The sequence below is a fragment of the Neodiprion virginianus genome, chromosome 3 (assembly GCF_021901495.1).
Source record: "Neodiprion virginianus isolate iyNeoVirg1 chromosome 3, iyNeoVirg1.1, whole genome shotgun sequence".
Classification (NCBI taxonomy): Eukaryota; Metazoa; Arthropoda; class Insecta; order Hymenoptera; family Diprionidae; genus Neodiprion; species Neodiprion virginianus.
Window position 1 is genome coordinate 23,606,213 of NC_060879.1, and position 12,354 is coordinate 23,618,566.

At 41.0% G+C, this 12,354-nt stretch overlaps 1 protein-coding gene across 2 annotated transcripts in view; it reads left to right on the forward strand.

The window, feature by feature from the left end:
• Nucleotides 1-1,007: 1,007 nt before the first annotated feature.
• The window catches only part of LOC124300101 (nucleolar protein 4-like), a 62,793-nt gene continuing 51,446 nt past the window's right edge, over nt 1,008-12,354 (forward strand). For both annotated transcript variants that reach the window (XM_046753784.1, XM_046753785.1), the window contains exon 1: nt 1,008-2,460. In XM_046753784.1, the coding sequence (XP_046609740.1) occupies nt 2,416-2,460 (45 nt within the window). In that variant the 5' untranslated portion in view covers nt 1,008-2,415. The remainder of the gene's footprint in view (nt 2,461-12,354) is intronic.

Sequence of the window (12,354 nt, forward strand, 5' to 3'; positions counted from 1 at the left end):
ACTGGACCTCCGTACCTACGCAGCTCAGCGACTCTTACGCAATGCAACCGGCCGGTCCATCCGCGCACAGAGAGCAGCCTCCGCACAGAAATGCACACAATTGAAGGAGACTCGACCTCACGAAGAGGGTTTCTCGGTTCCACCTTGTTCCACGGTTAGAAACGACCGCATCGGGAGAGCCTCCTGCCTCCTTACCTCCTTTCCGAGACCCGACAAGGCAAGGCAAGGATGTGCCCAAGGATGTGTGCGCGTCCGCCACACACACGTACGCGGATTCAGAAATGTCTCCGCACACCCGTTACACGCTCCACGTGCGTTCAACGTGTAACGCGTCTGTGTGTTTGCGTGTGTGCGCGTGTGTGTGTAGGTGGTTCTCTCCTATACCCGTCATAATATCACAGTGCTTCGCCAGGCTTGGGTAACCCTCCTCTCTCCTATCCTAAGCAGGCCTAACTCCTCACACCCATCGCGGCCCCCACAGCCGGCGGCGGGAGCGGCGGCGACGCCGGCGACGTCGACGGTAGGACGGGTGTGTTGGCGCCCCTCGGCTCTCGCTCATTCCCTCTCCCTCTCCCTCCCTCTCTATCTCTATCTCGCCGCTGTCCCACTCTCCCCAGAGGCCCCCGGCCCGTTGCGCCGCTCCTACGCCCCCTTCCCCCTTTCCGCCCCCACCTCCTACCACCCCCTCGTCCTCGCCGTCATACCGGCGGCCCCTCGTAGTGTTCTGACGGTGACAGACCCTACCTTACCGCCGCCGCCGTCGCCTCCGCCTCCAACGCCGCGGGGGTCCGATGGGGGAGAGTGACGCTCGGCCTGAGGGAATGGGAAGGGGGAAACGCGGTGGCGGCGGCAGGGGGGGAGGGGAGGGACCGCGGTGCGGCAGGAGAACTAAAGGGGGCGAGTGGTGAGGAGAGGAGCGAAGCGCGGAGAGGAGAGGAGAGGAGAGGAGAGTAACAGGGAGGGGGATTCTCGTCGTCGCGTCGCCAGCCGACAGTTTGCCGCGAGCGCTCTGAACGTGAGGACGTTCTGCGACGCTCCCGAGAGACACGTACATACATATATATATATACACGTATATGTATAGATATACATATACATATATACACACGAAAAGAGAGAAGAGAGAGAGAGAGAGAGATATACAAAGAAGATAGAGAAACTACGACACATCGACGAGTACGAGAAATACGAGAGCATCGTTGTATTACATTCGAAAAACATACCCTTGTGAATTGTCGGTTACTTCTTGTTTGTGGTTTTTTTTTTTTCTTTGGTTGTTACTTGCGAACATCTTTCGTTATCGCATCCTCGTGTCTGTACGAACGTAAATATACACACGGACACTCGATCGTACACGTATACAGATATATGCGAAGAGACGCAGAAGGTGTACGGAACAGAGGATTTTGACCGATTGCAGAGCGCTGCTTCGCGAAATATTACGCGTACAATCGGCGATATTAATTTATAGTGCTGATCGGTTTTTAATATTTTTCACCTTTGAAAAGTGTCGATTGAAATATATTATTACCGTGAAGGTGTGCTTGTTTGACTTTGAAACTGAAGAACAAAGTGAGTCGCGTTTCGATTGATACGTAATTACGACCGTTCACGTGGACGAAACGCGAGGATGACGCGTGCGACCGAATTCAGGGTGCAAGGCTTCTGAGACTACGAATGCAAGTGCTGGAGGAGTATTTTCTTATCGAGATAAACGTACGTTAAGTACTTTGTATGTATATTGTATATAATTGTGTTGATTACATTTTAAAAGTGACGAGACGGTGATACGTTGAAGAAAATTGAACAAAAAAAAACAAACTATGACAAATTGAAAGATATTTTGTTTGACGGTTGTTTGTTCGTTGTGATAATCGAGAAATAATATAACCGCGTAACTTGATGGATGCGGAAAAAAAGTGCGGGAGGTAAAATCGCATCGAATCGCCGATTAAATTTTTCAACTTTTTTTTCTAATCAAACTTTGTCGAAAGTGAAAAACAATTCGAAGGAATAATTCGATGATAATAACAGCAGCGACGGATATTCGGAGTCAAGAAAAGGAAGCCCCTCAATTTTAAAAAACCGAGCTCACGTCGCGGGCTCAAAAACTGGCGCAACAATTGTGTGAGGCACGCCGGTTTAAAACCATGTGCTAAGACGGCTGACGTTTGTTTTGCTCCTGACACGAGAGAGACGGACGTACAGAGAGGAAGAGAGAGAGAGAGAGAGAGACAGAGAGGGAGATATATATATATATATATATACAGAAAGAGAGGAACGGGGAGATCAACAAAAAGAGAAAGAGAAAAAGAGGGAGAGAGAGAGAGAGAGAAGCGAGGCACGCGAAGCCGCGATTGGCTCTGAGCTAGAATTACGCGCAGCACGGTTTATCAAATTATAACGATTTGAAAAATGTCCGCGAAACGGAAGGCGACAGCTATAATGCAGCATCATAAGGTAAGAAAAACTTGCATTCCTACATTTTATCCCTATTTATATATATCGTTTTCTCGTCACGTCGATGCAGTAATTCCCAATTATCGCAAATGGCAGTCTTTTGGGATTTACTTGCAATTTTCGAAGTGAATATTTCTACGAAAAAACGTGATCGTCGAAAAAGTAGATGGAAATTCGTAATTTTCAAATGTTTCAACCCAACGTTATTTGTCTTCTGTGAGATGATTAATTTCACTTTCATTGGATGGTATTATTCGATCATTACAAAGTTTCGATTCAATCACGCTTGATCAAAGGCTCGGATTTTCACTTCCCCCGATTTCTGATTATATGAAAAGAAAGGAATGCACAGATCGGTGCAATATTCAGTCTTACATTCGTCATTTCCTGCTCTTGGATACCTCGCAAAGTTTCATTTACTCTTCAAGATCTTACTATCACAGGTTGCGATAAATCTTGATCGATCGAAGCTCTGGTTGAATATTACTTGTGTACACATATGCACTTATTATACACGGAGTGAAAATATACCGTCAATTTAAGGCTGCAAGAGCGCCCCGTCTGCAATACGAATGTAAACTTTTGACTCGTGATTTTTGATCTGACGTTGCTTTATATACCAGCCAGATACAGTAGCAGTTAACGGATTTACGTACATACGTGACATACGTAAAACGTATGATTAAACGCAGTTCGGAATGAACGAGTTTCGAAACTTCAGTTTAAATATCAGGATCCATCGTAGGATCGTCCGGATGCAAATATAAGCCTTTGACACGCGTACGTCTCGGCAATGTGACAAACTCGGGTGTTTTTCTAATACGTAAACGATGCGTGCACTTTTTTAATAATTTATACATACTTATATACGTATATATATACATGTGTGTACATATACGCATATTACGTGCACCTGCCGAGTCGGACGGCTGCCGGTGCAGGCGAACCTTTTAATCTTCCAGGCAAACAAACAGCTGACTTTAAAGCGTGCGGTTTGCGTGTGGTGGGGAAAGAATCGCGTTCCACGGATCGAAGGGGCAGAGAAAGGAGTGGAATATAAAGAGAGCGCGAGGAAGGGAGGGAGGGACACTCACGCGACGAAGATAATCGTCGCCGGTTTATTTCAAAAATTGAAAAGTTTTTGGGATTTTTAACAAGAAGAAAGAACGGAAAATAGGTGGATACCTGTAGAATAAAGAAACTGGGAACGAATATCGCGTATACATGTAACGTAACATTTTACATGTATTATAAATATAGGTACATAATTTTTGCAAGGATGAATGAGGAAAAAAAAAGTCCGAAGCTATCTGTTTCATGCAATCCAAGTAACTTCCTTTGACTCTTGTAATTATTTTATTTATGTACGAGGCTTGGAATCTTATGTAAAGTTACTCGTAATCAGTTTGATTCGAATATCGTTCGAGGAAAAATAATAACATCGCGATGCATCGTTACGCGTCATTGAGATTGGCAATAATTATCTACAATGGTTTTCAAAAAGAACTACTGATACTACGAATGAAATGAATATTTTTAGATAGAAAACACGAAAAAAAATAAATGAATAAAAATCTCAAATGCGCACACATCCGATACTGGACTTTTTAAAACTCATCGTTAATTTGACAATTCATTGCAATTACCTTACAAGAAATTTCCCTACCGTCTATATTGTCGGAAATTTATATTTATTTTGAAGTTGTTATCTGCGGTTTGAATCTCTGTACGGATTTGTATCCAATTTTTCATACTGGCAATAATTATTCACAGATTCGTTAGCATCGGATCTAGTTGTAAGGTGAAAGGTAAAGCTGCTCTACGATCGGTTGTTCGACATATATGATCTATGTGATGTCATCGGGTGGCTCAGACTCTCCGCCTTCGATAATGAGTTTGGAAAATTTACTTATTTACTCAGTCGCAACCATTTATACACACTATCGTAAACATGCTGCGTATCCCACAAGGCACTTCCCCACTGATTAAAGCGATTTTCAGTGACTTTTCAATAAATTACAACTACTTTTCTTTCTTTCTTCAACGTTTATCACATGTCCATAATTATCAGTGATCAGAAGTGATTTACAATTCTTCCAATTTCGGTCATCCCGATTGATTTCTCGTTACTACCAAGAACATTCCAGTTATCGTCAATTTCTTCTCGATTTACAATTTCTTTTAAAGCTGTTGAAATTTATGACTTCCTCGAGTGAATCGTCCCTCGAATTTGAAAATTTTTCGTCTTCCTCCTTTCTCTTCGCACGTTTTTATCGCTCGATCCAGCGGCAGCCGTCAGATAAGGAGAGAAAGAAATGGACCCAACTATCCGTCTGTCGGCCGGTCATTCGTTGGTGCAGTTCCTGCTGTAAAATTTAGGGGACGGTTACCTGATTTTTCTATTTATACAAACCGGCCCGATTCTACCACGTTAATCCTGACTGCAGAGTAGGCGTCGTAGCAGGCCAACAATTCTCGGATGGCTGTCTCCCAAGACTGTTCAATCATCGCCGAAGTGTCGAAGGTGCGAACTCTTTGAACCATTGTCCGATTTAGCACGCGCACTCTACAGCGTTTATTATTTCTTCGTTTTTTCGAAACTTTATCACTTGTCACGCAGCGAAATGACGACGGAAGTAATTGGGTACAATGTTTTTGGGTTAGGTAAATATTCTGAATATTAGGAAAACCGAAACGAGCAAATAATTAATGTAACGTACGATAAAGTGATTTATTAGTCTGTTTTACGGACTGATAAAAAAAATAGTCCATAGAACAGACCGATCGCTGAAATCTGACGCTATGAAACATGCAACGAGGCTGAAGTTAGTAACGTTAACTTTCAAGGATTTGGCTTTTAGCAATATGAATACGTTTTGTTTATCATGGTTCATCAAACTTCAGACGATCCTAAAGGTGCGAAGTACCAAAAAAATTACCAGTCCCAAAAAACACGGAGCTCCAACTCTTACACCGCTGTTTCACTGTAACGCAAACTATAGAAAATATCAGAGCAAGTCCTCAGACCGCGTTAGAAGAACGTGGGAAAAAAATCGACTTATCGTCTTTAAGATTGTAACGAACTGTATGAGTGTATAACAATAGTCAGAGTGTGAGGAAAATTAATTAGACGACTGCGAAGCTGGCAGTGCTTTGTCGACTCACAGCTGTTCCGGTCAAGATTAATCGTCTCAGCTCGCGTTTCTTCCGTTCGTACGTGTCATCCGGTCAACGTGCACTTATAGGACATTCCGTGCCGGCTGGATGCCTTATACCTCCGATCCTTTCTTCGGGGTGGCCGTTCAAGTGGTTGGAATTTTCCGGTAAACTTGGAAATTACGGGAAATTTTTAAATAACGAATAAAGCAGGGACGTTTTAGGAAATTTTAGTTACTTAGGAGAGGCGAAGAATGTTCTGAGAGTTTTTGTAAAGTCTTAAGAGAGACGTATACGCTGATGCATGCTGGTCTAATCAAACTGAATACTATGATTTTTTTTAAATAGGGAGAAAATATTTGAATCTTCGTTTTGGAATATCTGGTAAATTATAACAGGAATATTGAATAAAAATTGATATTCACGTCTATAAAACGAAACTTTTTTCGCAAAAAATCAATCCATCCTTATAGTTTACATTTAATTTCAGGTTACGATTACAATCAATTCAATACTCAATACTTCAGATTCTTATAAACGCTGTAGATTCTTAACAGATTTGAGAATAAATTGAGTAATATTTTCAAAAAACTTCCGAAATTGACTTCGACATTGGGTAATTTAAAAGATTGATCATTTTTGCCCACAGCACAATTCGCCGTATGGTTGTGCATTGGTACGTCAATAAAATACTTACATGCAGCAAAAATACATCTACACCGTAATAAATTCGCTTTTCACCGCGATTTTTTTTTTCATGCCTATTCATCTCTCCACCTTCGGCTACCTACGTATGAAATTTGTAAATTTGTTTAATCCGTTCTCGTTGCAGACCGAGTTAGAAAAAATAATTTACGAGTATCCCGCTCTCCGTATGCATACATGTACATATGACCGTGTTGTATACAACGGATCTGACGTTAATTACATTCTTACGAGTATTAAATCGTCCCGATAACGGTCCCCGGATCTCCACTTCTCTCTCTTCCTCTCCGCGCCTCCGTGTCGAAAGCTCGCGTTAGATTTGAATCGATCTAATCGGATTCGAACCGCGAAAGTTGATGCCGAAGTTGAGGTAGGTCTGGGTTAGAGTTTATACGTGCTCCGTTCGGCCCCCTGCCCTCGTTCATCGCGGCTGCGTCTCTCGATCTCCCTTTCTCTCTCTCTCTCTCCCTCTCTCTCGCTCTTTCGCATCGACGTTTGTCCGTCCTTTTCCACCTTTCGCACCGTGCTTGCGCTCCCGCGAACTCTGTCAACAGGTTACATTTTTCCCTGCATCCTTTGCTCCTTCGTTCTCGTCTCATTTTTCTTCCTCCTCGTCTTTATTCGTACACCTGATTTACGGGGGGGATTCAACGGTCGGAATTTAAACTATACTATATCAACGAATTATTCGTAGGGTTAACCCTAGAACGGTAACGGCGGGGTGAAAAAACAACTCACGCAAATTTAAATTTTCCGCTGCAAGAGGACAGCTTACGTTTTCGCGTTTCGCTTCGTAATTTTTTACGACTTTTTTTGAACTTGTGCAAAAAGTTTTTCGACCCGCGTGATTCTTTATTAAAAAAACGAAAAAAATTTTGCATTCGCTGTACGCAATATCGTTAACCGAGTTTTTCATCGAGCTTGGATCGATCAAAAATGCACTCCAGTTCGACTCGTAACTGTATCTTTCATGATTTTTGTCACGTTTTTTTTTTTCCCAATCAGGTGGCGTAAAATTACTAATCTACAGCGTGTTCTTATTTGAAAAATTGCAAAACGACAGTTGTCTTCAATTTTTATTGTTACGTTACTATTACGATCAACTGCAAAAATCACTCGCGTGTGTCAAAGTGTCGCAATACAAAAATTTTCACCAAGCCTATAATACAACTTGTACAATGCTAAACAAAATGAAAGTGTTCCAAAGTTTACAAACGCACACACAAACACACACACACACACACCCAATATCTACCAAAAAACCAGTCATTCGGCTCGCAGTTCCCAAACGAGTTCGCGATAAAACGAGGGTGGCTTTGTGAGGAATACAAACCAACGCACGTTAAAGAGGGGGTGGGGGAGGGGCAAGGCGATGCGACGAGGTCTGGGGTGGACAGCGTCGAGGGTTCGGGAACACCACCCTAGCCCACAACGACCGACCGTTTTCCTGGACTAAACTAAGGCCTAGTATGGATTTCCCATAAGGCCGCAGGTATACTCCTCTGTCTGAAACTACGGGGTGTAATGGCCGATCCGCGTGCGCCGGATGACCAGTCGCTACTGCTAAGGTTTGTACCTGAACCAGGCTCGGGAATATATGTATACGATATGTAGTTATATAGGTGTATGTACCTAATACGTGACGCATCTGAACGCTACCGTGTACTATACACAGTTCTGACTATCTTTTGTGCGCGCGTATTAAAGTGGAAAATTGACCGTGGAGAGAGAGATGATGTACGTTGAAAAAAAGAGCTGAAAAGTGATTCTTTTTTTAATGTATGTTGAAAAAAAAATCAATTTTTCAGCTCTTTTTTCCAATTGTAATTGGCGATGCGTTGGTGTGGAGCGTGGAATATATTGGGAACTATAGCGCTCGAAATCTGAGCATCAGCTGACTTGGACTGTATAATTGTTTACGTGCAAATTTACAAATTTCTCGCAATGAAAGTGTCATTTTATATTTTTGATATGACAAAATAAAAAAAATGAATTCTTATAAAAATACACTTGTCTACATTTGTTTATGTAAAGCGTTACCTACTCACGCTAATTCATGTTTTCACCGCTAGGTTTTCACCGATCACTTATCGAAGTATGCATTGTAACGCGTAGGATAATAGAAATCATCGAAATCTCAAAATCGATCTTTTGTATCGATTTTCCAAACTTCGATTTTCAAGAGAATCGATTTCCATAGGCTGGAAACGATTCTTTGACTTGCTTCCGAGTTGCGGGTTTCGGGTTCTGAGACAACAACGCAATGAAAAATTTTATTATACCGAGGTGCGTGAAAATATTCAAGCGCGAGAACGCCCAACTTAAATCGGCCAAAATTTGCGACAAGACCAAGACTATTATAATTTTAGATTTAACATTTGCACCTTACATACTTAATGACGATAATCCGAAAAATCATTGTACTACTGATTGTGAGAAAGACTCGAGATAGAAAACAATGTTGCAGGGTGATTTCGCAAAGTGGATTCGATGAATTCAATTAAAAGAAAACCAAATTCACATGTCTGTTAGATCACCGAGATAAATAAACGTTATTAGTTTATGTGGACGGCATTTACCTCACACATGTGTTATTTCGCTCTATCCATACATAATAGTTATTATTGGATTAAATAGATGATCCAGGGCGCTGGGAAATCGCGCATCAGTTCCCTGCGATAACATCGCGTTATCACCTGTTGCGATGATAAAAGACATTATTGGAAGACGATACCTTCGTCGAAGCTATGTATCATAGTTTTAAACTTCATTAAGACTCGTATTTCCCTGCAGTGTGTAATATACAATGTATGGATGTATGTCCCTCATTTACTTTCGCCTGACTAATTTTTCTTCCACGTTATCTCGACGACGACGATTCTGTTGTTATTCGCGTTGACAAAAAAAAAAAAAAAATCATTTACGAGACAGTAATTATTATTCATGAAATAAATATAACACGATTCAACGATTGTAAATAATTACACGTATTACCGAATATACTGGAAAATGTATGATTGAAAGAAATATCAGCTGATTAAAGGAATTCGAAGGCATAGATCAAATGATTTACACAATTCCATGTAATTGGTGAAAAGTAGCTTAAATGAAATTGATGAAAAATCGTCCGGAGGAATTAGTCAAATCAAAAAGTGAAATGAATCGGTGAAAAAAATATTGGCGCGTAAGTAGCGTGAAACGGGTTGCTTTGGAGCCGGTCTTCCTCCCGCGCATTAGATTTATCTATATCGTGACTGTATCTAGACAGGCGTGTGTGCGTTTGTATGCCAAAAAGGAGGCGTATGTGCGGCTATCTGGCATCGTCATTACGGGACGAATGGACGGATGGACGGACGGACATGCGAGAGGAACAACGGATACGGACGAAACGAACGAAGGCTGCTGCAACCGATGATTCAGGGAGACATCCGTGTCAAGGTAGAACACGAGAGGCAGCGATCCACGAGGCTTGATCCTTTTGTCGCTGTGGAACGTGCATTCCACCTTTCTGTCGACACGGCATCAACGCCAGAGGCACTCGGGATTTTTTTCATTTTCTTGAGATTTATTTCTAGAAATTAATTTTGCTCGTTTTTGGAGTTTCTTCAGAGATGGAGTCACAAGTGACCTGCATACGTATAGGATAGAGGAAAGAAGGATTTATGAAAAGTCTGTATTGAAACAACATGATTTTTCGCAATTTTATACGGGATGGCTTGAAATTCGGTAGATCGTTGTGAAACGAAACTTATTCTTATGGATTTTATGAAAATTCAATACCTTGTTAAGTCATAGTCATCATAGAATTGAGAGCACTTGAATTGATTTTTTTTTTTTTTGTAGATAAAGTACAAGAAAATGCAAGCGATGATGACTTAAAATTCCTTCTCGTTCAAACTCACCTAGGGAAACAAACGTTGCATTCGAAGTTAAAGTCTTGAACCCTGCGATGTTGTGGGTATGAAACTTTTATCTCCGATCGCACATGGAATAGTGCGCATGAATACTGTGGAAAGAGTCGGATAGAAAAACAATTCCAAGGGGATACCAAATACTTAACTAGCAAGCATAATTACGCTTCGCATTTCTGGCAATGCGACGTGTCACTTTAGTGGAGAGCACAAAGTTCATGGATTTATTATCTTTCACGTTTACCTCGAGTGTCTGTCTACATGTATGGGCTCGACGCAATTTACCTGGCTAATCGTAAAGCACACACTTTGTAGGAATGTCGATGCACTAGCTGACAGAAGTGAGAGTTTAAACCTTATCGATTCCTTTGAATATTCTATAAAAATTAATCAGTTCTGAGCAATATACTTGATCAATATTACGTGTAACTGTAATTTGATTTGTAAGAATTAAATCGAATTTTCACTATTGACTGATCGAAAGGAGTCTGATATTTATAATAATTTTAATTGCAATTAAATTTCAATAAGGCTAAATTTTTTTTTAAATACTTGAGCAAGTCTGAGGCGAAAGATCTGAGCGGCCGAGCAGGAAACCAGCAACGTATCGCGATTGAGGCAAACTCGATTAATTAATCAAAAGTGACAGAATTACACCTGCTAACGCGCGGAGAGCCAGACTGATCAAATAATTTTCTTGAATGACGCAAATTCCGCCCACGTGCAAGCGTGTACGTACCTATATATTTGATTTTATACGAAAGTATGTAAAGAGGCTCGTCCCAGACCTCGGGTAACATTATTCCTTCGCACCTGCATCGAGACGAATCGATATTCAATTACATCATATCGTAATGACGATGTTTAAAAATTTACTGGTGCAAGTTACTCTCAAAGATGAATTACCCACGTGACGGCTGGTGGTTGAATCCGTCTCTGAATTACAGCGCGTAACTCGATCAAGCATGTTTGAAATTATTCAAGTAATTTCACGGAGAATTTTACTCAAACCCGTACAAGTAACGATTATTACACACTTTACTTGGCAGTAATTCTTCTTTTTTCTTTCCTATTTCCCACGTGACACAAAAACTCGGATGGACCAATTCTGTCGTGTTTTATTTTAGTTGCAATCGCTTTGCAATTTTTTTATCATACAATACATTTATAAATGAAAATTTTCCCGCGACTTTCTATCTGCGTTTTCGCAACGATTCTATGAAAATCGCTAAAAACAAATATGTTTGCTTAGATTGTAAAGCGTGTTTAATTTTTTTAAATATAAAGCTTGAATTCGGAAAGCGTCCGAATCGAGGTGCAAAAAATGTCCCACAATTGGTTTTCGTAATACAACAAACGGCGTTTAAGAATACGGTGAAACCTTGTTCTCGTCAACTCCGACCATATTTTATCACACGCATGCCGATACACATATTGACAAGGGTAAATTCTATGACGTTGTTGAAATTGAATCAATTCCTGACTCGACGACAGGCACGTGTGTGGCTTTATACCTATGCGAGTGTGTAGCAGATACAGAGATGCGCAGCGCATACCGAGATGACAGTGGCAGGGCAGCCACGCCGAGGCTTGCGGTGTCAATAATATATCGAGCTGTTAGTAGCATATAGAGGCCTCTCACCGTCAGCGACGAATACGAATCTTTCTCATACCGCATGCCGCATAGCGTGCTCGAGAGATAAAGAAAAAGATTTTTCTTTTAAACGCGCACCAAAGTTTCCGTAGAGCATCTCAAATACCTCACTAAAATATGAACTTTTAATATCGATATTTAGAGGTAGCTATTTTATTTATTCCATTTTCCATTTAAATAACACGTCAAAAAAATTGACAAATTTTTTAATTTTATTTTCTCGCTAACGGCTTGACTTGTAAACTATCTAAATACGGATTCTTATCGGAAATTTTACGGTCTATGAAAAAGTACTGAGATAGAATTTTCCTAACTCTAACCGATTAAGAGATATTCAACATAAATCAATGTTTATAGGCGAATTTGAGATGCTCTGCCGAAATTTTGATGCCCGTTTAAAACAGAAAAATATTTTTGTTTAGAACACCCTAACCCTGCGCCACTTTCGTTTACTCGGAACTTGCAAAA